At 36.8% G+C, this 26,822-nt stretch overlaps 1 protein-coding gene across 2 annotated transcripts in view; it reads left to right on the forward strand.

Moving 5' to 3' along the window:
* The first annotated feature begins 2,481 nt into the window (after positions 1-2,481).
* LOC126766544 (dopamine receptor 1) overlaps positions 2,482-26,822 on the forward strand; it is a 227,081-nt gene continuing 202,740 nt past the window's right edge. For both annotated transcript variants that reach the window (XM_050484301.1, XM_050484302.1), the window contains exon 1: positions 2,482-3,554. In XM_050484301.1, coding sequence (XP_050340258.1) covers positions 3,228-3,554 — 327 coding nt within the window. In that variant the 5' untranslated portion in view covers positions 2,482-3,227. The remainder of the gene's footprint in view (positions 3,555-26,822) is intronic.

Raw genomic sequence — 26,822 nt, forward strand, 5'->3', positions numbered from 1 at the left:
CAGATTTCTGCTTGATACAGTCAGTCAGTGATAAAAATCTATCTTCATTAAATTCTGCTAAATAATTCAAATATTTTACTGCTAAGTTCTACTAACACTGCGCCACGAGTAGAAATACAATGGCAAATATATTTAAAAAAATTTTAAAGCTTTCGAGTTAAGTGGCATTGAGTTTTTAAACAAATGCAGAAACGCTGCTCTGTCTTCCTCGAATACGAGATTTGTCAGGGTTCAGTGACGTTGAAAAACGCTATAGTACGGTTTTTGTTTGAAAAATGAACAAGCAGAAGCCAATGTATAACTCGAATTACTCGCTACGTGAATTACGGGTACTTTATTCATTCTGATACAGTGGTTGGTTTGCTTACTTATAAATATAATAAGAATACTTTATATTAATTCAAATTTGTTCAAATTCATACTACAAATATATGTACATACATATGTATATTACTATAATAGTTTTGATTCTACAATGATATATGTAATATAAATTTTATAAATGTCCGATGAACTTATAAGCAATCCACTAATTAGCGAAGCAAGCATTATCATCTACATAATTTTATTTTTCTTCTTCGTTATTGGCGTAGACAGCGCTTACGCGGTTAAAGTCAAGTATACAACAGTGCTCTTTTCGCTGTTTGGCGCCAACTAGAGATTTCAAGTGTAGCCAGGTTCTTTTCTATGTGGTCTTTCAAAACGGAGCGGAAGTCCACTATTCCTCTGCTTTCTTCGGCGGGCCCGGCGTCGACTTGTTTTAAAGGTGGAGCGTATTCGTCCATTCTGATGACATGACCTAGCCTCAGTAGCCGCTGTCTCAGGACGGGGATGATGAGTGACTTGTAGAGTTTTGTTTTTGTTCGTCGAAAGAGGACTTTACTTCTCAATTGCCTACTTAGTCCGAAGTAGCACCAGTTGGCAAGAGTTATTCTGCATTGGATTTCGAGACTGACATTGCTGTTAGTTATCAACGATTTCGAAGTTATGACTGTCAACAGTGACGTAGGAGCCAAGTCGCGAGTGCGACGACTGCTTGTTTGATGACAGGAGATATTTCGTCTTGCCCTCTTTCACTACCAGACCCATTTGCTTTGCTTCATTATCCAGTCTGGAGAAAGAAGAACAAACGGTGTGGGTGTTGAAGCCAATGATATCAATATAATCGGCATACGCCAGCAGCTGTACACTCTTATAGAAGATGGTACCTGCTCTATTGAGTTCTGCAGCTCGAATTATTTTCTCCAGCAGCAGATTGAAGGAGTCGCGCGAAAGGGAGTCGCCTTGTATGAAACCATCTTTGGTATCGAACGGCTCGGAGAGGTCCTTCCCGTACCTATTAGTTTTGCGGCGACACCAAATTCAGACATAGCGGCATAAAGGCAGCTTATTTCGTGCTGTCAAAAGGAGTTTTGAAATCGACGAAGAATTAATGCGTGACGATCCTCATTTTATGGGTCATTTCCAAAATTTGGCGCATGGTGACATATGGTTAGTTGTTGATTTGCAAGGTCTAAAGCCACACTGATAAGGTCCAATCAGTTTGTTGACGGTGGCCTTTCACACAATTCGCTCGATAGAACCTTATACGCGACGTTGAGGAGGCTTATCCAACGGTAGTTGGCGCAGATTTTGGGATCTCCTTGTTTGTGGATTGTGCAAAGCACACTTAGATTCCAATCGCCGGGCATACATTCATCCGACCGTATTCTACAACTAATGCATGCTCCCTATCAGTTCTTCGCCAACGTATTTGAATAGCTTGGGCGGCAATCCATCGGCCCCCGCCGCTTTGTTGTTTATTTTATTACAGTTATATTAACACTTACATATGTAGTATTTGAAATAGGGAAATAATTTTTACGTTCTGTGTCTTCGAAAACAATGAATAGTTTCTCATACACAGACATGATTTTGATCGCCCAGATTGTATGGTATCTACATATATGCTATAGTAATCCCATATCGGCGAATCCACAAATAATCAGTTTCTTGAGGAAAAAGGACGTGTGCAAAGTTTCAGATCGATTTCTCAAAAAATAACGGTTTCAATATCTAGTTCCTTCCATACTTTTGGATGTTACTAACTTCGTGGCAAACACATACCTTGTGCGGGGTATAATAGAGCAAAACCCAATGTGTATGGAGATATTAATAGTATGATTTGGAAATATTTCCCATGATATCTCGAAGGATTGTTATTAAACTTACGGTCGTGAAGGATATACTGTTATGTTCTCCTTATCACACAAATAAAAATATGTTATCTTGAAAAAATATTATATATAGTCAATCAAAAAAGTTATATTTTATAAAGTGTAAGTCATAAGCTCAAACTCTAATTATATATGTGTTATAAGTTATTAAGCCTTAGACAAGAAACTGGAACCTCAGACTCAAATTGATGTAATAATAATGGTAATAAATGCTTGAAAATACATAGAGAGCTAAAAACTATTATTATTTTTGTCTTTCAGAGGCAAAGTTTTAAAACACAAAAATAAAAAATTATATATATATAGAAAGTGAATAAGTGAATACAATAAAGCAAACTACTTTAAAAACAAATATTTAATATTCAAGAACGAAACCATAATATACTGAGTGAATTGTGAAAGCGCACCAAAATTGCAACAACTAATATGAGTGCTAAAGTGAATCCCATTGCGATTGTGAACCTGAAAGCTGTTGGAGATGTGCATGAAATGTGAAATGTGAAATGCTTAAAGTGAATTGTAGCAAAGGTGAATTATTATACATGATACGCATGTGCAACGGGTGAACGAAGAAGTACACTTTGCAGACAAAATCAACGAGTGCATTCATCGCGTGAAAGTTTTGTGATTTTTCAGCGAGTGTGAAAATAATTCAGAACACGTGGCAAGATATTTCAGTTTTTCCGTTGAAAATGTGCGCTTTAATTGTATTACCGGCCAGTGAGTTCATAAGCACAGACATGCAGCAACACCGTAGGGAGTAAAAACTGTATCGTGGTCCAACACTTAGACTCACGCACGCATATGAACACATTTCCCACCCATTCCGCAAACTTATTGTCCAAGTGCAGCGCAGCGTTTCGAAGCATTACCTCTGGCCTTTCAGCATTCCACCCCCTGTCGACAGTGTGTGTTTGACCTTGTTACAACCATAAGTAAATAGAACCCACACATATACCATCCACAAGCATTTCTGCTCCACACCCACACAAGAGCCTCAAACGCCGCTAAATGCCGTTGAGGAAAATGTCCGCGGCTGCAGGTTCCACTGTCGCTGCGCTTGCTGCCATTGCCGTGACAACAACAACAACTACCACAACAGTTACCACCTTAGCCACGGCAGCAGCGACGGCACTCGCAGCAGCAACAGCGACGGGCAGCAGCAATTACAGCAATGTCGCCAACATAATGGGTGCCGGCAGCGACGTTGCGACGAGTGGGACGGCGAGCGCTGCTGGCGGCGCCGATCATTTGCCGCTTCAGTTGACCACCGCCAAAGTGGATCTGGACATTGAAATCGACATTCAACTGCTCACAAACGGCTACGAAGGCACAACGGTAAGTTACATCAAAATTTAACCTTTGACCTATGGAGACACGACTGTATCTCGATACACAAATACATTCTAGCTTTACTTTCTTGCTCCTCCTGCGACTCATTCGCACCGCCTGCCAGTGTGGTTACTATTCGTCTTGCCTTCCGGCTGAAGAATAAGAACATATTTTATCGAATCGAAGCAAATTTTATTTATGCGCCCTCTTTCGCTCATTCTCAACACATCTGCTCGAGTTGGCACCTGTGCTGTGGCAGCAGCACCGGTTGGGCTATTTTATTATGGTACCTTCATAAGTAGTATGTTTCCGGTCGTAAAATCACAACTGAAAAATGGCAAGTGGACAAAAAGGGCACCAGGCGCCACTCCCATTTCAAATTGCGAGTATTATTATTTTCGTTCCGAAAAAGAAAAGTGTGAGTTTATTAACTTCATCTGCTCAACTGGTTGCACGTGTGTAAAAGCGACTCCTTACTTCGGGTTTCAATATCCCTCTCTTTGTGATTTATTTGAAGTTATTATATTACATTTTTATTCATACGCTTTATAACCCTATTTATTTTCCATCCGCTGATTTTTATGCAAGGCACAACCTTTGTACCGTCATAAATCTGGAAAGCGGAAATTCTAAGCCGTTTTTATGCGACTTTGGCCAAAGTGTGCCCCTTAGAAAAAACACAAAAACATTTAACATATTTGAAAATCAATTTCGACGTATTAATGGATGGAATGCATTAGCACCGTTAGTTTCGTTTGTGAATCAAATCCATTTTGAACAGGTAATGAGGGGCTCAGTTTGGGTGAAACCGAATATTTTATGCTCTTGCAACTTGCAAGAATCAAAGTCGCAGAAATCTCGTTATTGAAAATATGGGAGTTTGCCAGAACCAATTACTATTGACATGTCAAATACTAAAAAAAAGTTCCATGGTTTTTATTAAGGTACCTCAGATTCCACCACCAATTATATGGAGTAAAGTGAGCCAGACGTTCGAAAATTTTGACATGAGCCGATTCAACTCATTTTTAATAGACAGAGATACTATTATTGGAACAGGATATTCTATGAATTTTAGTTCTATATCCCACACAATGACCGATATTATTGGTCAAAAGTCAGCTATAGATACCGGAGTCCACATTTCCGGTATATGGGGGCTTGAATAGTTTTGGTTGGATTTGGACAATATTTGGTCATAAGGTGGCATACTTTAAGGAAATCATTAGTGCAAAGTTTTATCACGTTAAAAGAACTGCTTCTTGATTTGTGTACTGCAAAGTGAAAAAATCAAGTATGTGTGGTTGTAGTCCGATTTTGACTATTTTCGCACTCTAATATAGGAATGTTAGAAAAATTATACGTACTAAATTTAGTTGAAATCTGTTGGTCGGTTTCCGAGATATGGGATTTCACCAAAAAGTGGGCGGTGCCACGCCCATTGTCCAATTTTTACACTGGCCCTCATAAAGCCTACTCCTACCATCTCGAAGGTAAAACTTAATCTCTCTAGTGTAATTAGTTAAGGATTTATTGCGCTTCTAGTAGTTTTAAACAGTACCGTTATATGGGGAGTGGACAAGGTTATCTTCCGAGTTGAATAATTTTTACGAGTGCCTAAGGGATTTATCCTAAGTGAATTTGTAGCTTCAGTGGCATAGAAAGTATGTACATTAAACCTAGCGCGAGGCCATGGCCAATTTTTCAAAATTTTTAGCCCCTAGCTCCTGCGATCACATATGCCAAATTATTTTACTCCTTAGTTATGGCCCTTTGCAGATTTTCTTTTAATGGCTTTTTGGTCGTCCAGTTAAGTCCATTTACGAACTCCGCCTTCCTTTTTGGCCAAGGAAAATGTGTACCAAGTTATCTTCATTTTTACTCAAGTTGCAGTTTGCTCGGGCGTAGGGACGGACGGACAGGCAGACAGCCACCCGGATTACAAGTTGTCTCGTCATCTCGTTTAGTTGTAGATGTCAGAAACAACCGTTAGGTAAATCGTTATGAAAACGGTCTTCTTATTTTTTCTCGTAGTAGTATACCATATTTTTAAAGCGGACGTGGTGAACTAAAAAGAAAAAAACAATAAAAATTTAGTTATGGATGATATTGAAATCAAGCTAAAGCAACAAAGCTAATGAGCATTAATTCTCCTAAATTAACTAAACAACAATAGAGGATGAATGAAGCGCCAAACAACTTTAACCGATTTTCAACACTAGATGTATACGTGCAAAGTAATGAACACAGCTCTAAGCAAAGAGTAGACTCAGCATCAGCTGAAGTTTCTCACAAACCACCAACAATTTTTATACTACCTAGTAAGTGATATTAATAAAATGTTGATAAACATATCAATTAAAAAAAGAAAGCCGCACCGAATAGTTATAAAAATATTAATTTTTGAACTTCTGTGGACGGTATCAAACATTACTTAGCGAAAAAGAGGCATATTGTTCGAAATGTTGTGAATGCAAATAGTAAAATTTCTAAGTAGCCGATGTGAATAAAAAAGTATCTGACGAAAATCGCGTCAGCAATGCTGTGATAATGATTGAGCCATCTGGAAAATGTAACGATGTAATACCATGTCAACGTTGTCAAGAGTTCGGTCATACTAAGTGTGGACTAGACTACCTTTCGTGTCTTTGTTCAAAAAATAAAGAAACTCCACTGAAGTACTGTCATTGTCATCAAAATCTCCCCACCAATCATAAAGGTTGTAGAATTTATTAGGTAAAAGAGACTCTATTAATAATAAGACAATCCACCGACCCAAAAAGTGAAATTATCTGCTCACCGAAGTGTCCTCTCAATAAATCCATTGATTGATGCGTTGTGTGGAAGTAGCGCCGTCTTGTTAATACCAAATTCCGATGAGACCAGGAGCTTAAATTTCATAGTCAATTATTATGGCGCCATAACAGTCGCCGTTGACGGTTACGTTCTCTGACTCTATTGGCCCACAAACCACACCAAACCGTTGTTTTCTCTGGATGGAGTGACAGCTCTTGAAAAAGTCACGAAAAAAGTCAAATCATCGTTCTATAGCGTTCCCCATTGACTTTAACATTCGGCTACATTTTTAAAGAAATATCTACCAAGTATTCCCTCTGCGCTTTTTGAGGATGTTGCGGTGTCTTAACAATGACTTGTGGGTTATCACCAGTTCAAATGATTTAGTAACTAACCCATTCAACCAAAAGTAAGCTTCACCTCTGAACAACATTTTGAAATTTAAAGTATAAATCAAATAGCAGGCCATAAAAAGACCAACTCCGAAAAAAGCCTTATCTCATTGAAAACGATACTATTTGAGATATTTGTATTTACCATACCCAGCCTATATAATTTATTTACACTTTATTTTCAATGCGACAAGTGCAATCGACTACTTCAGTCTCTTCTGGTAATACACCATGGCTACAAAGCAAGATTATGACTTGAACTCGTAAATGTTGACATGGGAGTCGAATCTAATAATTGTTTCAGTCAATGTCGCCTCTTTTTATATTGGATGGAAGTTTTGTCGCAAATACTAGAAGTCGTATTGTAATGTCAAGTCCTTATTCACGAAATATTGGAAGAAGTATACTAAATTGTGGCTTTTAATACTTCCTTGGTTAATGCCAATGTTATTCAATATCAAAATGAAAGAAGACGAATCTTATTCCTTTGAGATATAAGAAATTTTTAAATGAATTTTTAAAAAACATATAGCCCTAATGATAAAAAACTGTTTAAAATTTTCCTTTAAAACTAGTATTTATATTTTAAGATTTTTTATTACCAGCCAGAAAAGCAGAATCTGCGTTATGGTAACTTTGATTAATATAAACTATAGGACGATTCAATGATTTTAAATAAATATTCAAAATTGAGCAGTGAATGAGTTTTAGTTTTGGTTGGTGCAAATTTCTGCTTTCTATTATACTTTTGTCTTCTCGTGTTCAATACTTGTCATAAATATGCCTATTAGATTTCGAAAGTCGAAAAGTGTGATTGAAGTAGATATGTAGTAGATTGAAACCCATTGGAAACGAACGATAAATTAAAGATGTAAGGAAGGGATAAGTTCGGCTGACACTGAACCTTTTATACTCTTGCAACTTGGAAGAATGAAAGTCAGGGAAATACCTTAAGGTGCTAAACTTGCATCTAGCCTGGTCTACCTGTTTCGATCTCTATTCACGCAACATCAAAGGCAGTTATCTGTGAGTATTAATGCCATAGAAATTCTTGCCAGAACGTCCATTACTTTTAGTTGCTGGTTTCTTTATGGCTTTGTTCATTCCTCTGCTATTCGTTTGCTCTTCGATTGAATGATTCTTTAATTAGGTATACGAATCAGTTATTATATTGCGTAGGATCAGATAGTTTCAGAAAGTTCTTAATTTGACAATTTGATGAGACAGATAATCACATTTGACTTAAGGGCAATTGCATACATACATCTTTCTAATAACAGTGCCTAATCTATAGCTATTCTAACAACGATTGTGCACTTCAATAAATATCTATATACACATCTTTATGGCCTCATAGTCTCACAGTTCCAAAAAAGTTCTTAGAAAATATAATTTTTGCCGAAAAAAAACGCATGCAGTACTTAATTAAATATATCAGTCACTATTTAGCAAAAAATCTGTAAATATCTTTGGAGTTGTAATTGTTTCACTTTTCATTACGGGATTTGTCTAAAGTTTTGTCTATTACCTCATATTGTTAGATTTCTCCTTGAGTTTTACAATTCACCAGTGTTGCCATTAAATTATTTTTACTGCCAGTCAGCGTGCATTCTGCAGAATGTGGGGTAATAAAGAAATCGTATTTGCAGCCATAAAATCGACAACAAAATCTGTACAATAAAGCCGTAAGATCTTCATTTGCAAAAACTCCCATCTTCTTATAGCTTAAGCGCAAAGTTCAACATGGTAAATTTAGCGTGTTTTGAAAGAGAAGATTAAAAAAAACTTAAGGAGTATTTGAAAAGTTTTACATGTCTTAAAAATGTTTAAAAAATTTTGTTATTATTACTAGGGTGATAACAGGGACTTTCTTTTTATTATACATATAATCTTTCTCGCCATTTTAGAGAAATTAATGAATTTAAGGCCACCATGTTATCTAGTAGTATAGCTTAGACTGTGGAGCAAATATTTAACTGGCTTCGTAGTTCTCCCTACCTTTTAATCATTTGAGTCAATTATCATACAACAGATGGCCAAATAGAAAGAACTCTGTTCTTTAAATATTGCACTGGAGCCAGGAAGTTTATTCAAAAACTAAGAAAAACTAAGTTATCATAAAAGGGACGGAATTTTTTCAAATCGAATATGCTTGAAATTATGCAATTGGCGGAGAAAGGTTTACCAAAAATACATAACCTCTGACTTCTTAACTATAGCAGTCCATCATATGTAACTAGTCACCTCTTTCTGCAATCAATGCAATCATTCTTCTTATTTCATATCCATACTTTGGCAAAAGTTCTTTGCCCAACAGGAATAGAGCAGATTTGCAACAACAGAATCATCATTAACTGAATTGGGCAGAAATCAGCAAGTATTTTGTAAGGCACTAACTTTCATCGATAAGGAGAACGCTCATTTTTTTAATGGGTATACATTGCATTCTACAGGGTCCGGCACTCGAACCAATTAAAAAAAGCATAAATTTGGTTTGGAAAATTATTTTTATTTATTTTAAAGTAAAAAATGTGTGAAAATAGTCATAAATTCAGGACCAATTCACTTTTGCTCGATATGACCACCTTTTGCCTTAACTATGGCCTTGAGACGGTCAAAAAACGAATCGCAAGCTGCCCGAATGTGACTTGTCGGTATTTTGGCCCACTAACGGACAATGGCTTTCTTCAGCATCTCGAGACTGGTGTATTTTTTACTTCGCACTTTGCTCTCCAAAATGGCCCAGAGAGAATAATCCATTGGATTCGCATCTGGTGAATTCGACAGCCAATGTGTGGTCATAATGAAGTTCACTCGCGCTTTGTGAGACGGTACTGAGTCTTGTTGAAACGTCCACGGTTTGCGACCGAAATGTTTGTTTGCCCGCGGCTTCACAGCAGCCTCCAGAATACTTTCTCGATAATATGTCGCATTTACTTTGACGCCAGGCTCGATAAAAACAATTGGAGAGCGCCCATCTGCGGTGACAGCGGCCCAAACTATTATTTGTGGCAGGTGCTGCCTCCTGGTGGCCAACCGATGACTTAGATTCTCGTATGAACGGTCGGTCAAGTAAACCCTATCGTTTTATGAGTTTTCGAATTGCTCAATTTAAAAATTGTTTTCGTCAGAAAACACAATGTTCGGAATTTGACCGCTTTCGGCCAAGCGAATCAACTGCTTCGCTCTCTCAAGCCTTACTTGTTGCTGCTTCGGTGTGAGATCATGGGCCTTTTGGAACTTGTAAGGCTTGATTTTTTCCGAACCACCTCCATGGCGTTTTGCGATGCTACCAGTATCATTGTAACGAGTGATGGTGCGATAAGCAAAAACTTTATTCACATTAAGGTGTTTGAGCTCGGGAACAATTGCTGGCTGTGATTTTCCTGCTAAATATAAAGCAATCACACTATTAGGTTTGAATTCCATCACTGATTACTTTTTTTGCGTTCACTTTTGGCAAAACGCTTTTGTACACTTGTGAACAACACTCCGAGCTGTCATTCAGCAAATTTATAAACAGCTGATTCCAGTGCGACAGCTGCGCGAACGGCACTTCGAGTGCCAGACCCTGTATATTCAAAAATTCAAAAATATAATAAAATTGGTTATCGATTGTTGTGGTTAACTAAAGTATGAAATGTTACAACAGATTGCCTCGATAAGTTTAATTTTCTGAACAAACAACAGATCAGTCCCGTCTATGTGTAGTATCCCTTTAAAAACCCCCTTGACTAACTTTCAATATTTACTCTGATAGTTGCTTCAGCAGACTTGTTGGCGGATATTTGGATATTGCTTTCTAACACATTTTCCAACAGAGATAAATTCATAAATTAAAATATAGATTTGCCGATACATTTATTTTCAACAACAAACAATAACAAGTCTCCACGATGGTTCGATTACTTGCTTAATCTTAAGGGTAGTCCACAGACCTCCAGATTTGTTGTGAACTCAATCCACTTCAAATAATTAATTATACTCTCGCAACAATGTTGCTAAGGAGAGTATTATAGTTTTGTTCACATAACGGTTGTTTGTAAGTCCTAAAACTAAAAGAGCCAGATATAGGGTTATATATACCAAAGTGATCAGGGCGACGAGTAGAGTCGAAATCCGGATGTCTGTCTGTCCGTCCGTCCGTCCGTGCAAGCTGTAACTTGAGTAAAAAATGAGATATCATGATGAAACTTGGTACACGTATTTCTTGGCTCCATAAGAAGGTTAAGTTCGAAGATGGGCAAAATCGGCCTACTGCCACGCCCACAAAATGGCGGAAACCGAAAACCTATAAAGTGTCATAACTAAGCCATAAATAAAGATATTAAAGTGAAATTTGGCACAAAGGATCGCATTAGGGAGGGGCATATTTGGACGCAATTGTTTTGGAAAAGTGGGCGTGGCCCCGCCCCCTACTCAGTTTTTTGTACATATCTCGGAAACTACTATAGCTATGTCAGAGTCGTTTTCTTCAGGCATTTCCATAAACAGTTTAAAAATAGAAGAAATCGGATAATAACCACGCCCACCTCCCATACAAAGGTTATGTTGAAAATCACTAAAAGTGCGTTAACCGACTAACAAAAACGTCAGAAACACTAAATTTTACGGAAGAATTGGCAGAAGGAAGCTGCACCCAGACTTTTTTTAAAAATTGAAAATGGGCGTGGCGTCGCCCACTTATGGACCAAAAACCATATCTCAGGAACTACTCCACCGATTTCAATGAAATTCGGTATATAATATTTTCTTAACACCCCGATGACATGTACGAAATATGGGTGAAATCGGTTCACAACCACGCCTTCTTCCAATATAACGCTGTTTTGAATTCCATCTGATGCCTTCTCTGTATAATACGAGTATAAACATTAGGAACCAATGATGATAGCGGAATAAAACTTTACACAAATACGGTATTTGAAAAATATGTAAATGACGTATAATGAAATCTCGATTATCATTTTATCATGCGAGAGTATAAAATGTTCGGTGACACCCGAACTTAATCCTTCCCTACTTGTTACATATCAAATTGGTATACAAATTGCCCATACATATAAATACAGAGATTAATTTTGAATAAAAAGTGTCTCATTGTTAGAACATTGCTTCAATCAATAATTGATAAATAGATACTCATATTCGCAATATGCATATCAAATGTCAACTTGTATCAAATGCAATACATTTGTAAATTCAAAACATGAAAATAAAATGTGGATGCATAACTAAAATTCAAGTTCGCGCCAAAAACAAAATTATTTTTTTCAATGCCAAAAACGTTCATTAGCATGTTTAAGCACATGTTTGCGAGGGGTAAAAAGGCAATTAATAAACACTTCAAACATATATACAAGTTTTATGCAGATGAATAAAATCAATAAGCTGGTAAAAAATAGCGAATCTATAAATTCAATTATTGTATTTAAATTTGCTTAACTCGATTTATAAAAACGAAACAATAAGATATACGTAGGTTGCCTTTAAATTTCAGGTTTAGAGAACACAAACGAATAAAACGTCAAAAATCGCTTTATTGTTTTTCAAAATATTCTCCATTAAGATCTACACACTTTTGTATGCGTTTGAACAAATTGTCGAAGCCCTTTTGCCACTCTGATCGAGGCATCTCCAAAATATGACTTTTGTTCGTATCAACCGCCTCTTCAGGTGTCGAAAAACGTTGACCCATTAGTTTATCTTTTACATCATCAAATCAATGGTTTGAGTTCGCAAATATGTTGTTTCAGTCGATATTTGAAGCTGGCATTTTCGTCGTGAAGAGTGGTCCATAGTCGGTTGGTTTTCACGATTTGCTGCACAGAATTTACCATTCTGCGCTTTTCTAGTGGAACAGTTGTGACAAGTTCAGTTTTTCCACAAAAACACGCAATCATTTGCTTGGAAGTGTTTCGTGATCGGCTCATTTTGAAACACTCCACAGTCAGTCAATGAGCAGCTTCTTTGGCAGAAAAGAACGTATGCAAGACATAGCTAAATCAAATATACATTTGGTATAGGTTATAGGGTCTTCGACTTTTGGATGTTAAAAACATCGGGGTGTACTTAATATTTCTGGTTGAGGGTATTAAAAAGAAATCTGAAAATTATCAGCTATAAATCTGATTGCAAAACTTTTAATTAATGCAGCGACTCGTGTGACTTTAAATTAGTTTTACAATTCAAGATTAGTGAACAAAACCATACTGACTCTTCTCGAATGAACGCTATATTTATTTAGATAATCCAATCCACAGACATTGCAAAACCCTTTAATTTGATGCCAATTTCGGTTTATCGTAACAATTTCGTGAAATAAAAATTTCAAACAAGTGGCAACACTAATTCAAAATTACACGATTATAAACTCTTACAGTTTAATTTTGATATTGTCAATATTTAATCGGTAATTAACTTTAAATTACTTAAAATTTGTAAATGGTGGCAACTCCGATTAAATGGTATTTCAACTGCAAGCCTTTTAACCCACTTGAGTTTTCCGCAATTCTAATTTTTTAAGCTCTTCCAGCATTGCAGCAATGTGCCAATGAAACGAAAGTGCTACATCCCGTTACATTCTGCTGCAATCGATAGATTTTAAAACCGCTAACCTCAAAAAAAATGCAAATAACAAAATTTAATTCAAACCACAAAAATTATGAAAATATTAAATATCAAAGAACACCGATTACCAGCAAATAATGGAAATTAAGCGCGAAATCGCAATAAATATATTTTGACGCAAAAAATTGCCTTTATAATACAACACGTGCGTGTGTGTATGCGTAGATATCTGTACGGCGGTTTAAAATGATCAGCCGCTTTTGACAGCTGCCCCATAAATATGCACCAAAATGTCGACAGCAGCTCGCCACAACGATGGGAGAAATAATGGCATTGTTTTACAAGTGACATGCAAAAACCTTCACACACACAGACACGCATTTTCACACGTTCAGAAGGCGCATGTTGAAAGCTGCGGCGGCCAGCCTGTACATATGCCACAATTCGGCTGACACGTAACAATTAAAGGCATCAACTGCCAATTTACCTTCATAATTAAACACATACATACAAACGCATGCTGGCTTACAACAACTTAGTGGCCATTGTGCCGACTAATAACGAGCACAATATTCGTGGCGCGTGCTCGCATGGCACTCAACATGCGATGCGCATGTGTGTGAGTGTGTGTTTAAGCACGAAAAAGTGAATGCGGTTTCCGGACAAGCCGATTATATATGGAATGAAACACGAATTAAACTGATTTGCAACCACAACAGACAAGTGACTGCTTTTGACGCTTGAAAGGCATTCGAATTTGATAGCTTTTTTCGATATCGGAGCAGACAGTTTAACTGTTGCTTATTATTCACTTTAAATCAAGTGGAAATATTTTTTTCATTTCCAGTATTTGAGCAATTTAAAATAATTCTTAATATAGTTAAATGATGAATTGGGAAGTTTGAAGTTATAATTTAAATTTATATTACATATAGTCATTCAAATAATTTCTATTGGAAAGGAAACTGCAATCAGTTTTAAATTTTTTTCCAATATAAAGAAAGCGATTTATAAATGTAAATAACTATGCTTTCCACTTAGTTTTTATCCAGTTTAATAAATAATAATAAATGTCCGAAATAGCTTTATACTAATTTCCATCCTCCATCTGAGCCACGTCCATTTTAATAAATACCAATAAAGTCGAATGAATGAAATACCAACGGATAACCGTCAAAATAACTTTTGCAGCACGCTGGTATTTAAGGTAAAGCGGCAGCGAATAATCTCCCAAGCGGCTCATTGCCCTACAGTTTGTTGCGAGTTCAGGAGCTTGATTGCCATTGTTGTTAGTGAACCTGCGTCTGTATCATTGTACAAATACATGTGTATATATATATATATAAATAAATAGTATACACATATATATGTCTGTCACACTGTTGTGTGAGCGTGTGCTTGCGAAATAAGGCGTTAGCTGTATTATATTCTACTTCATTCTTTCGAATTTTCTTCAACGTCTTATGTTATTAGATTTATATTTGCTCATTATTGTCCGACATGCTTTATTGAATAACAGTTCGGAGCATTAGTAGTAACTGATTCCTGTGGTCTAATGGCATAACATGTTTGAAATTGTACACTATTCAATTGCAATGAGTAGACTCAGCAGCAAAAAGTTAGTTTGGCATTCAATATATGAAAGAGTTCGATGTAGAATCTTGAGGTACACATTACAAGTATAGATAAATAACATATTTGACGTCACATTTGACGTCACATTTTCAATGGAATCGATTATATTGTACTTCTCTGATATTTAATTAAAATAATTCAAGTTATTTAGCCGTCCTTATTGAGATTTGACGTTGTATTTTATTCAAAAGAACACCTTAAAACTATGTACTTCAGATTATGATAAAATGCACAAAGCAGAGTTAGAATCAGCTTTGGTAATTTAAATTTTTTAAAACACGAGATACATTTTTATTAAACTGACTTAAAATAGTGCGATCAAATTTACTTATAAAATCGTAAGTGGTAACACTTTAAGCAGGTTGAGTAAGGTTGATCCTAAACGATCAATTTCACATGAATAGATTCTCTATGTAACCCACAATCTCCACAGAGTATATCACTAGATCTTCATAGATTGACGAAGCGTTTTGCACTTGCCACAAATTGGTTCAGACAGTTAAGAGGCTATTAAATTAGGCGAATTTAATAATATAACAACAATAAAAATATTGCAAAGTAAGTTATATGCTGTTTTCGGAGGTGCCAAAAAAAAATCCCCAATTACTGACATGATTCCGGCCGAATGAGGAAGATTTTTTAAAAATATCAAAAATTCAATAAATGGCGTAGTTCGGAAAAAAGTGTCTTCTTTTAGTTATAAAAATTTTTGTTTTTTTGATGCCTAATTGACAATTTTCAACCAATCAAAACGATCGTAGGTCATTGCATAGTAAAAATATTCAAGAATACCCAGTTTCAATTTGAAGTGGTACCGTCAATTTCTCGTTGAGTTCTGATGTTAGCAATTTTGAAAAATGTCGTTTCGAGCAAAACGTGTTTAAAGTTTAAAGTATCTGATTTTCATATACAAGGTCTGTCGCAAAAGAAACAGGACGGTTAAAAAAAAAACAAAAAAAATTAATATTTTCTAAAAGTTAAATTTTTTTATTCAAAGTAGTTTCCTTGTGCTTCGATACAGCGTTTAGCCCGGTCATTTAGCATTTCAAATGAGTGTTTAAGATCATTTTTCGGAATTCTCTTGAGAATATCGGTCGTCGCCTTTTGGATAGCTGAAATGTCCTTAAACCAGTGTCCTTTCATGGGCAAATGAAGTTTTCCAAATAGGTAAAAATCACAGGGTGCCAGATCAGGTGAGTAGGGTGAGTGATTAATGGTTAATATGGAGTTTTTTGTCAAAAAATCAGTGACAAGCGTCGACCGATAACACGGTGCATTATCGTGCAACAGGCGCCAGGACCCTGCCTTACGGTATTGTGATCGAGCACGACGAATGCGTCACAAAAGATGCTTCATACCAAGGTAAAACACAGCATTAATCGTTTGGCCAGGTGTGACGAACTCTCGGTGTACAATACCCTCGGAATCGTAAAAACAAATCAGCATTGTCTTTATTTTTAACTTCTGAAGACGACCGACTTCTGATCGTCACAGAGGTCCTCACCACCTTCTTGGAATCGCTTAAACCACTCATGCACATTACTACGGGATAGGCACTGATCACCATAAACTTTTTTCATCATTTGAAATGTTTCAGTAAACGTTTTCCTAAGTTTAAAACAAAATTTAATATTTGCTCTTTGTTCAAAATGCATTTTACGACCGATGACCAAACGCTGCTGTCACTTTTTGATCGATAACATCGATTGTAGTTATCCAATTGTCTTAAAATTTTTACGAATTGTCAACAAAAGATCAAACTTTTTATTTCATATACCCACCAATAGGTGGCGCCACCAGAAACAGTTATATCTAAAAAGTTCTGTTTCTTTTGCGACAGACCTTGTACTTACCTGCGAGCGGTCGCTCTTTAAAATGCTACCATTCAAAAACTATTCAAGATACAACCTTTCCGAATCACAGAATAGCTTTTTGCACGGTCCAAAAGCATGTCGAACGAGGGTTTTAGCTCATTGGCCGGTATGACCGCCAGTATGCTGGTGCAAGCCTTTTGAATGGCCTCTACGTCTGCATAACGCTTTCCTGTCATAGGCAAATGCATTTTTCCGAAAAGGAAGAAGTCGCACATTGCCATTTCAGGTGAATACGGGGAGTGGTGGAGTGGTTAATGGCTAAAATGTGATTTTTGGTCAAATAATCGGTCACAATGACCTCTTTAATGATGTCCTTCGAATGTTGGATTCTGAGCGATTTTTGGTCGTCAGTCAATTTGTGCGGAACAAACTGTACACACACCTTTCGTAAGCCCAAATGTTCGGACAAAATGCGATAAATCGATGTTTTGGATATGTTCAATTCCATTTCCATGACTTCGGAAAATCGGATCGAATTTCTGACGAATTCACTCACAGTTCGGATGAAATTTCCGGTGATCACGGATTTTGTTTGGCCCACATGTTTATCGTCATTTATGTCCTCACGACCATTTTGAAAACGTTGAAACCACTCATACATTCTGCTAAGGGATAGGTAATCATGGCCACAAACTTGTTCATCAATTGAAACGTTTCGGGAAAAGTTTTACCAATTTTAAAACAAAATTTAATGTTGGCTCTTTGTTCGAAGCTCATTTTCGCACCGATAACGCAAACATACTGATACTTAAAACGCAATAACTTTACTTCCAATTGATGAAATGTCTTCTCACTGCTCAATCAATAAATATAGTAGATTCTAACGCACTAGTCGGCATATACATAGATGGCGCCATTAAAGGGATTCAAAAAGCCCTATTTACTTTGAAAACCACCTTGTATAGCACTTTAAAATCAATCCAAAGCTGCTAACTAAATATTTCAATCTCAATCTGACAGAAGCCAGTGAACGGATGAGTAAATTGCAAAATGATTCCACTTCGCCTTCCTTTACACAGTTCTAGCAAAATGCGTTCGACAAAACTGAGTGTAAACCTTTGGAGCAGTGTCCAGTCAGAACAACTACAACTGCAGAGAGAGTTTTCTCTGGACTAGAAAAATCTCGCATTCGCACAAGTTCTGGTTGTTGTCCTCCGATAAAAAGCAAGCAAGTACTGGAAAACCGACCTGCTTACAAATGAATTTGGAGTACGTCTGCCTGCCTTACAAGTTCATTCTCTTTGCAGTTATTGGCGAATGCCCTACGACCGGTCACCTATCTTCTTCTACTTCTTCAATGACTTAGATACCGCTCCGGCGGTAATAGCCGAATTAATAACATTGCGCCAATCGTTTCTTCTTTTAGCAATTTGGCGTTAATTCGAGATACCAAGTGCAGCCAGGTCCTTTTCCGACTGATCTCTGCAAAGGAGTGGAGATCTTTCTTCCTCCTCTGCTTCCCCCGGCGAGTACTGCGTCAAATACTTTCAGAGCGTCCATTCGGACGGCATGACCTAGCCAGCGTAGCCCCTGTCTCTTAATTCCCTGAATTATGTAAATGTCCTCGTATAACTCTACAGCTCACCGTTCCATAATATGCGATATTCGCCACTGCCAACGCGCAAAGGACTATAAATCTTTCGCAGAACCGTTCTCTCGAAAATTCGTTACGTCGACTCATCAAATATTGTCATTGTTTGGTTTTTGTTCGTCGAGAGTGGACTTTACTACTCCTACTCAGTCCGAAGTAGCCCTTGTTGGCAAGAGCTATTCTGTGTTGGATTTCGAGGCTGACATGGTTGATGCTATTATTACTGGTTCCAAGATAGACGAAATGATCTACGACTTCTAAGTTATGACTGTCAACAGCGACGAGGGAGTCAAGTCGCAAGTGCGACGACTGTTTGTTTCGTGCCCTCGTTCACTAACAGACCCATTTGCTTCGCTTCCTTATTCTGTCTGGAGAAAGTGAAACTAACGGCGCGGGTGTTGAGTCCAATGATATCAATATAATCGACATACGCCAGCAGCTGTGCACATTTAGATTGAAAAATTCGCAAGATAGAAAACCGCCTTGTCTGAAACCTCGTTTGGTATCGAACGGCTCGGGTGGTCCTTTCCGATTCTGACGGAGCTTTTGGTATTGCTCAACATCAGTTTACACAGCCGTTTTAGTTTTGCGAGGATACCAAATTTACCTATGCAAGTCTAATATTGAAGAAGCATTATGCTGTTTCGAGTTTATGCACACCTCGACTAGCTTTCAGTGCACAGCCAACATTCTCAAAATGAGTATAAACGCTCGCTTGAAGGACGCTACATTGATCCGATATCCTAAAACTGAAGTTAATGGAGAGCTCCTCTTTCATTCCAGCCGTGGAAAAGACAATTTCCACTCCTCCTGTGCGATGGACCCATCTTCACTACTACTATCGCATAACCCGTGCTCCCTTAAGGCTCCCGTGTAAGGCTTCTTGCCAAGGGATGATTCCCCATTAATGGACCTCTGTCGCTTAACTGAAGGTTGGGACGGCTAAATCAAGTTCTTGAATGAAGTTTTTTTTTATTTGAGAGGATATTTTCTCGAATATGGACATGGATTATTGTCCACATTACAATATTTGAGGAAAGTTTTCTTATCGGACCGCTATATCATATACAACTGAAGGATCAAAGTAAAGTTCTTGCATGTAAACTTCTTCATTTGTGAAGGATGCAACCGAAGTTAATGTTTTTCCTTTTTTAATGAATGTGCCAAGGCAGATTTATACGAGTATATGTATTTGTATAATAAAAACACTTTGGCATGCCAAAAATAATCTCGAAAATGTTTCAATTTACAAATAAATTAAATCCACAAATTCAAATTTCTACAAAGGAATAAAATATTACTCGCATGAGTGATCGCTGGCGGTGAAATAGTTGAATCTCTGAGCAATTTGTCAAACTCATTTAATGTCACATAAATCCAAATAATGTGGAAATTAATTTAATTATATTTTGTGAACTTGTGAGGGTCACATGCGACAGTTAAAAGCTGCAAACGAGAGAACTCAAAAGACACTAAATGCAGTGTCATGCAGCCAACGTGTGGCACATATGTCATACATCGTATATGCTGCTGTGTGTGTGTGCGTGTTTGCACTTTGATTATTAGAAATGAAATATTTGCATACCAAACAAATGAATGGCAAATGCTCTTGAGTACACAAATGAGACTGCACAAATTGCATGGGCATACATATGTATGTCAACATACACACACACAGGCATACATATATATGGCTGCAGTTGGGCTCTTGTTTATTTATTTATCAAATTCTCAATGAATGGCAAACAAGCAGAGACTATGGAACTACAAAAGACTTCCATGTAAAATAAGCATATGTAGGTACAATACCATAAACACAATAACAGTACAATAATGAATGGCGAGAAAAGTAAATAGCAACAACAGGCACCTTTATTGTTGACTTACTAACACACATGCACATAAATAGAAAACAAGTTGTTGGAATAGCACCTAATCAAAATATGTTAAACTCATAGAAATATTTCCACAAAGTCAACAATCAGCCACTAAGCAGTTCAATGTAATGCAAATGTGCCGGAAAATCTCGTTAAGTGAGAACAATAAATCACACTTGGGCAAATTATATTAAACACAAATTCAAATTATTTGCAAATTATTGCGCTTTCATTAATATTAATGTCTTCTCCGGCCATTTCCATTTCCAAAGCAAGCGCATGACTTTTCGTTCTATCGCTCGTAAATGTTTGGGACTTGAGTGCATTTTAACAGAAACAACAAAGGGGAGTGGACCTTGAGAATATGAATTATCATTACTGTAATTGCGTCTAGAATTGACATTCAAAGAAATAAATTATTGTACAACAGCTATAAAGAGAGATACACTTCATGACCACAGGGCGTATGAGTGATATTCCGCTTTGTGTTGCACTTAGAAAATTGTCGATAACCACTCACTTGTTATACCATGTTAAAATATAACTGGTTAATTTTGTAACAAATTAAGTGGAAGTAGAATGCCAGAGTATTACTTGACCAATTTAGAAAGATTAAGAAAGAGAATTCGCACAACTTCATAACAAATTTATTACAATTATTTTCAAAAATATTCCCTGCATAAATACATATGATAGTCATGATTTCTGCTAATGCTTTTTGTACGCGAAGCTGGCGCGTTGCGTAACACGTCGAACTGAATGTCTGCACGTTGCTTTTCTTCGTTAGAGAACACATTGACTTTCCGTGCTTTACCAAATTTTTGCTTTCCTCCTCCTTAGACGTAATCTCTGAGTCCGAATTGGAAGACTCGCCTTGCGGTGTCACTGGCATTGGTGCTGATACCACGACATTCTTCAACTTTTCGCGATCGTTGACTGGCACCTCCATTCATTGCCGCTGTGTCCTGTACCGTGGGCTGTACATAAGCCGCATTGGGTGCATTGAAGTTGTTTGTCAAGTGGTATCATTGAGGGGACGCAGGGTAAAGCCTTCGAATTTGCCAACAGAAGTGTCATTCGAGTCACTGAGGGACTTCAGCAGAGCAGAATTCATATCAGCCGTGCTGCTGGGCATAGGTGCTTACTTGGCGCTGGCCGCTTTGACGCTGTAACAAGACAATAGAGCGACAAAAACCATATGTGGTGGATATTCCAAGCGTTCATATAGCAGTGTGATAATATTGGGGAATGAATGTAAAAATGTTTTTATTTTGTATACTGGTGAATTTTTATTTGTAGATTATGTTAGTATAACATAGACTTACAATCGACAATTTTCTTAATTATAAATTTTATTTATATTTATAAAGAACTTTAATGAACCGAATATGTACCATTTTGGTGTCGATCACTTTTTTCCATTTTTCCGCTAGAGACTTTATTCTATCACTGTAAAAATTTTCTGGTTTCTCGGCGAAAACTGCGGCAAATAATTTTCACCGGCCAACTTTACTCTATGAAGGGAGCTCTGCATGGACCAAAACAAATGGTAGTCTGATGGTGCAAGGTCAGGGCTATATGGTGAATGCATCAAACCTTCCCTGCCAACATCTCCCAGTATTTGCCGAATCATCAAAATTGTGTGTGGTCTAGCGTTGTCCTGATGAAAGACGAAGTCCTATTGATCAGTTCTGACCGTTTCGATTACTTGCTTCAATCTCATCAGTTGTCGACAGTGAAATGTTCATAGTGGATGATTCCTTTCGAATTCCACCAAACACTCAGATAACCTTTCGAGGCGTCAATCTTTGCTTTGCGACCATTTGTTGAGCTTCACCACGCTTGAACCATGATTTTTTTCGTACATTAATGTCGTATTTGATCCACTTTTCGTCTCGTTACCATTCGCTTCATAAATGATTTTATTTGATTTCGCAGATGTTAACTCAGTCCACCAAATTTTTCACAGACAATACATGTAGTACCCAAACATAGAGCTTCTTTTTGTAGCCAGCCCTTTTTAATGGTTCAAAACAATTTAATGATGAATCTTAAGTTCCTTAGCGATGTCATGGCTGCTTATGTGATGGTCATGGTCAATCTTTCCATAATTTCATCGACTCTTTCAATGACAGGTCGACCAGAGCGAAAACGAACTGATACAGCGTCGTCTCCGTAAACTTGACAAATTTCCGGATGCATGATAGGAAAAGCTTTTTGTAAGCATTCCACATTTATTCAACATTTTCCAAAGCGAGATATTTTAAGAAATGTCTTTTTTTAATTTCAAATCCCTTAGAAAACTCTAATGTAAATATAAGTTTTATTGACAAAGTTTTTTATATTATATTTATTTATATATTATGTTGACAAATTTCTCCCTTCCGCTTTGTTATGCGCCGCTTCGTTCGAAAATCTGTTTCCATCTAGACGGCCACTTCATAATACCCCTATCGTAGAAGACCCCCTCCCTATTTGCGAAGAACTCGGACAGCCACTTTTCACAAGCCTTTTGCGAGTTCCATTTTACACCAACAGGGCGTTCGCCATGGACAGGAACAAGTTGTAATCACTTGGCGCTATGTCCAGGCTATATGGTGGATGTGATAAAACAGCCCATCCGAGCTCACGTAGCTTCTGACGAGTCATCAACGAAATGTATGGTCTGGCGTTGTTCTGGTGGAACACTACACCTTTCTTGTTAGCCAATTCTGGACGATTCTGGTCGATCGCCTGCTTCAAGCGGTCCAGTTTTTCGCAGTAGATGGTAGAATTAAGTGTCTGGCCATATGGGAGCAGCTCATAGTGGATGATTCCCTTCCAATACCACCAAACACACAGCAAAACCTTCCTGGCCGTCAATCCCGGCGTGGTCACTGTTGGGATGATTCGCCGGCCTTCGACCATGGCCGTTTTCGCTTAATATTGTCGTATGTGATCCATTTTTCGTCGCCATGCGGCACCCAAACACCAGTGTATCCAGCCTTCTGCAGATGGTTTAAAATGGATTGGTGACTAACTCCCATATTCTGGGCGATGTCACGAGATACCACATGCCGATCTAACTCGTTGTTTTCCATGATTTGATCGGTATTCGTCGTCACAGATCTTCACCCGCTCTGAATCGTCGAAACCATTCCTTCATAGTTCTAAGTGGGAGAGTACCATCCCCCAAAACACCATTAATCTCACGGAACGTTTCTCTAGCGGATTTGCCATTAACGAAGGAAAACTTTAAAATAGCGAGAATTTCGGCGTTTGTGAACTTCATGTATACACGTCTATAACTGTTGAACGCAATATTCAAACCAATCATGCATAGCGTCGTTTTGTGGGTTATTTTAGGACCTTTCAAAGATGTAGAGTATTGCCAGATACGAGCTCTGTAGCTCTGTAGCACAAAAAAGCGGACAACCTATGTTAAGTAATATAATACAAGTATATATTTTTGCAGTGTATGTAGAATGCCCATTTATTAAATAATTTATTGAGAGACTAATTTTTGTGTAAACTTAATCCTCCCTGTAAAGAGAGTCATCAGCGACTGATTAAAAAATGCATCAGCAGAGATAGAAAAAAATGTTAAAAATTTGTTAGAACCAATCATTGCAATTTGCATGACAGCGGTATAACAGTTAGTACAAGTACCGCAATGGGTTAGCCAATACAAAATTAAAAGCTTTAGACTTCATAAGAGTGAAAGTTTATTAAGTTTTCCAGGAAAGTGCAGAGAAAATCATAAAGGGTTTAGTAGTTTTTCCTGACATTTATTGAAATTTTCTTCTCCTTAAAAGTTGTCTAACTTTAAAATGCAGAAAAAAATTACTAGTTTTTGTCAATTTGAGCAACGCTTGAATAAGTGAAGATAATTTTTGTGTGACTATGTTGAAATATGAAAATCAATTATTTCGCAAATTATTATTTAATTATGACTTCAATAGTAATATATTCAATTTGAATCGTATCCATGTTTTTAACATGGGTTGAAATAGATAAAGTTAGGAAATTTGGTAATTTCGAAGCATGTTGCACCCTGTGTTATCACTTTAATATCTGATTCATGTGATATCGTAATAACTTTATTCAAAAAATTTCGAAATGTACAAACTAAATAAGTGTGTACACGATATGGCCTTTTGGCTTTATATATTACTAATAAAATATCTATGGTTTGTTCGCTTGGTACTATGAAAAATAGGTTCTTAGAGACCATCTCCATGTATGAGCTCCGCCTTGGAATTTTACACTTTTGTTAATATCAGAAAGATTCTTAACTCGCTTCCAGCTATATAAAAGAATATCCCGTTTAAAAGATGCTGCAGTAAATTAAATGTTCTTCAAGACAGTTTTTAACGATTTTTTTTTTTTAACCTAACGGTTAAAAAGATATTAACGGTTGAAAGTGATTATTTTAAAGCAATTTTTTTCTTAAGAAAAATCATTTTGAATTGAAAAGCTCATAGCTTTGTAGGAAATTTGCTGCTCTACAGCTGCTTAGAGAGACTTTCTTAGAGGTGTCTAAGAACTTAGTTATTAGAATACTTATAACAAACAATATTCGTTTTTTACGACCAACCCTAATATATATATGTATATTGAGATCCCTTGCATATTTTCTAAGCCATATTTGCTAATGGATTATGTTAATTATAACCACACTTATAACAGAGCAGTTTCTTGGAATACCTTTTTCTCACATCAGACAAAGGTCAAAACACATACAGTGCAATATTATTTCTCCGAATAATAATAAGAATTGAATATATACCTGTAACACTTAATAAAGATTTTCAGAAACGTCATTCAGTTTTACATTTATTGATAAGATATCAATTCGTGGTAGCTCGCAAATTTCAAAGTAATAATCTAATTAGTCAAGGTGCCCTGAAGAAAAAAAAAATTATGCTATAAAACTTGATACGATGAAAAAAAAATCAATTACAAAAATGTGATGTGCAAAAGGTCGAGGAAAAAAGCATATACTTTAAAGCAGCGATACTCACGTCATATCTCACTTGGCTCCGAAAAACATCTCTTGCAACAAACGCAGCATCTTGAAGAATACCACGCAAAATGATCACAAAAAACAAGTTGACTTGCGCTTGGACCTCCTGGCTCGCGTTACCTCGCTCAAAACGGACGCGGCAATCGCCATTCATTCACTGCTGGCTAACACTGCCTCGCATTGATTTTGCTTTGGTAAACATTGATTTGTTGGTATAATAGTTCTTTCTGGGAACTATGATGTTGTAATGCTTATTGCTATTGTTTAAAGTGCAAATAACTTTTTAGAGTCATATAAAACTGTACAAAAACTGCAAGTTTTGCACGATGAATGGCTTTGAGCTCATTATGCAACCTAATTTGATGTTGCTTCTTCCATCTAGTGTGTATTTACTGTTAATTATACACTACGTTTAATGGCTGCAGTTTTGGTATACGAGTATTCATAACAAGTGACACATTATTCTTAAACTCGCAGCTTATTTCTCTTATCTTGGAGATTTGAGTTAAGGACATGGCAACAGGATCTTTATACAATGACTTTCGTTGTTGAGATTATCTTGCCATCTGAAGCAACAAATCTTTTTTTGGAAAGAGTTAATATATAAGATTGCCCATATATTTAATTTTTTTTTTTCAGACTTATCTCTTAATATATAATAATATAAATATAAATATAAAATTGAATTCCTTAATTATTCGGTTGTATCCAATGTGATATGTCAAACTATTTTTCCATTTAATTTAAACATTTTTGTATTTTATTTTTAATTTTTAACTGCTTTATAAGGTCCAGTTGCCATAGTTTAATTTAAGTACTTTCAGATCTGCGTAAGCTCTTTAAAGGAATTAGTGCAATTAGCTTAATATTCTGCTCTCACACACTTCTTTGATGCTTACGCACATATAAACCCAAACAGTGTAGCCCCTAACATACACACACATGCAAAGTGTATGCTTGGCTATGTAATAAAGCTTAAATAGGGTTTTATTGGATGAAAAGGCAATTTGGCATTTGGCTGCCACTTAAGGCGCCCTAATGTATGCTTGTATGCTTTATTTACGAGCAGTTTAAAATTTGCATACGAAGAGCAAAGCAGGCTTATATCGTGAAATATAAAGATGACTTCAAAGCAAAAAAATATTGCGGTGAAATACAAGTGTGTGTGTGCAAAAACCGGTGGATATGTGTTCGAATGCGTACTTATTTCAGCTCACAAACACATTAACATATTTCAATGGAAAATATAATTGGCATAATTAAGTCAGAAACACACTCTAACAAAAATTCACACTTAAGGGAGAAGCAGGGGACAAGACGCATAATACGAAGCAAAAAAAAAGACTTTCTTCATTAGCTTTATGGTTAATTTGCTGAAAAGCGTTGCAGAATTATCACGCGAAAACGTAAAACCCATACTCTTGTGCAACCAAATTAGCGCTCTGAAAGTGAGAATTTTCCTTCCTACTGAAGTTTAAAGAAATCGCGGCCTTACTTTTCGGTGCTTTACTATTCGCATTGCATATTATATATC

The sequence above is a fragment of the Bactrocera neohumeralis genome, unplaced genomic scaffold (assembly GCF_024586455.1).
Source record: "Bactrocera neohumeralis isolate Rockhampton unplaced genomic scaffold, APGP_CSIRO_Bneo_wtdbg2-racon-allhic-juicebox.fasta_v2 ctg165_3, whole genome shotgun sequence".
NCBI lineage: Eukaryota > Metazoa > Arthropoda > Insecta > Diptera > Tephritidae > Bactrocera > Bactrocera neohumeralis.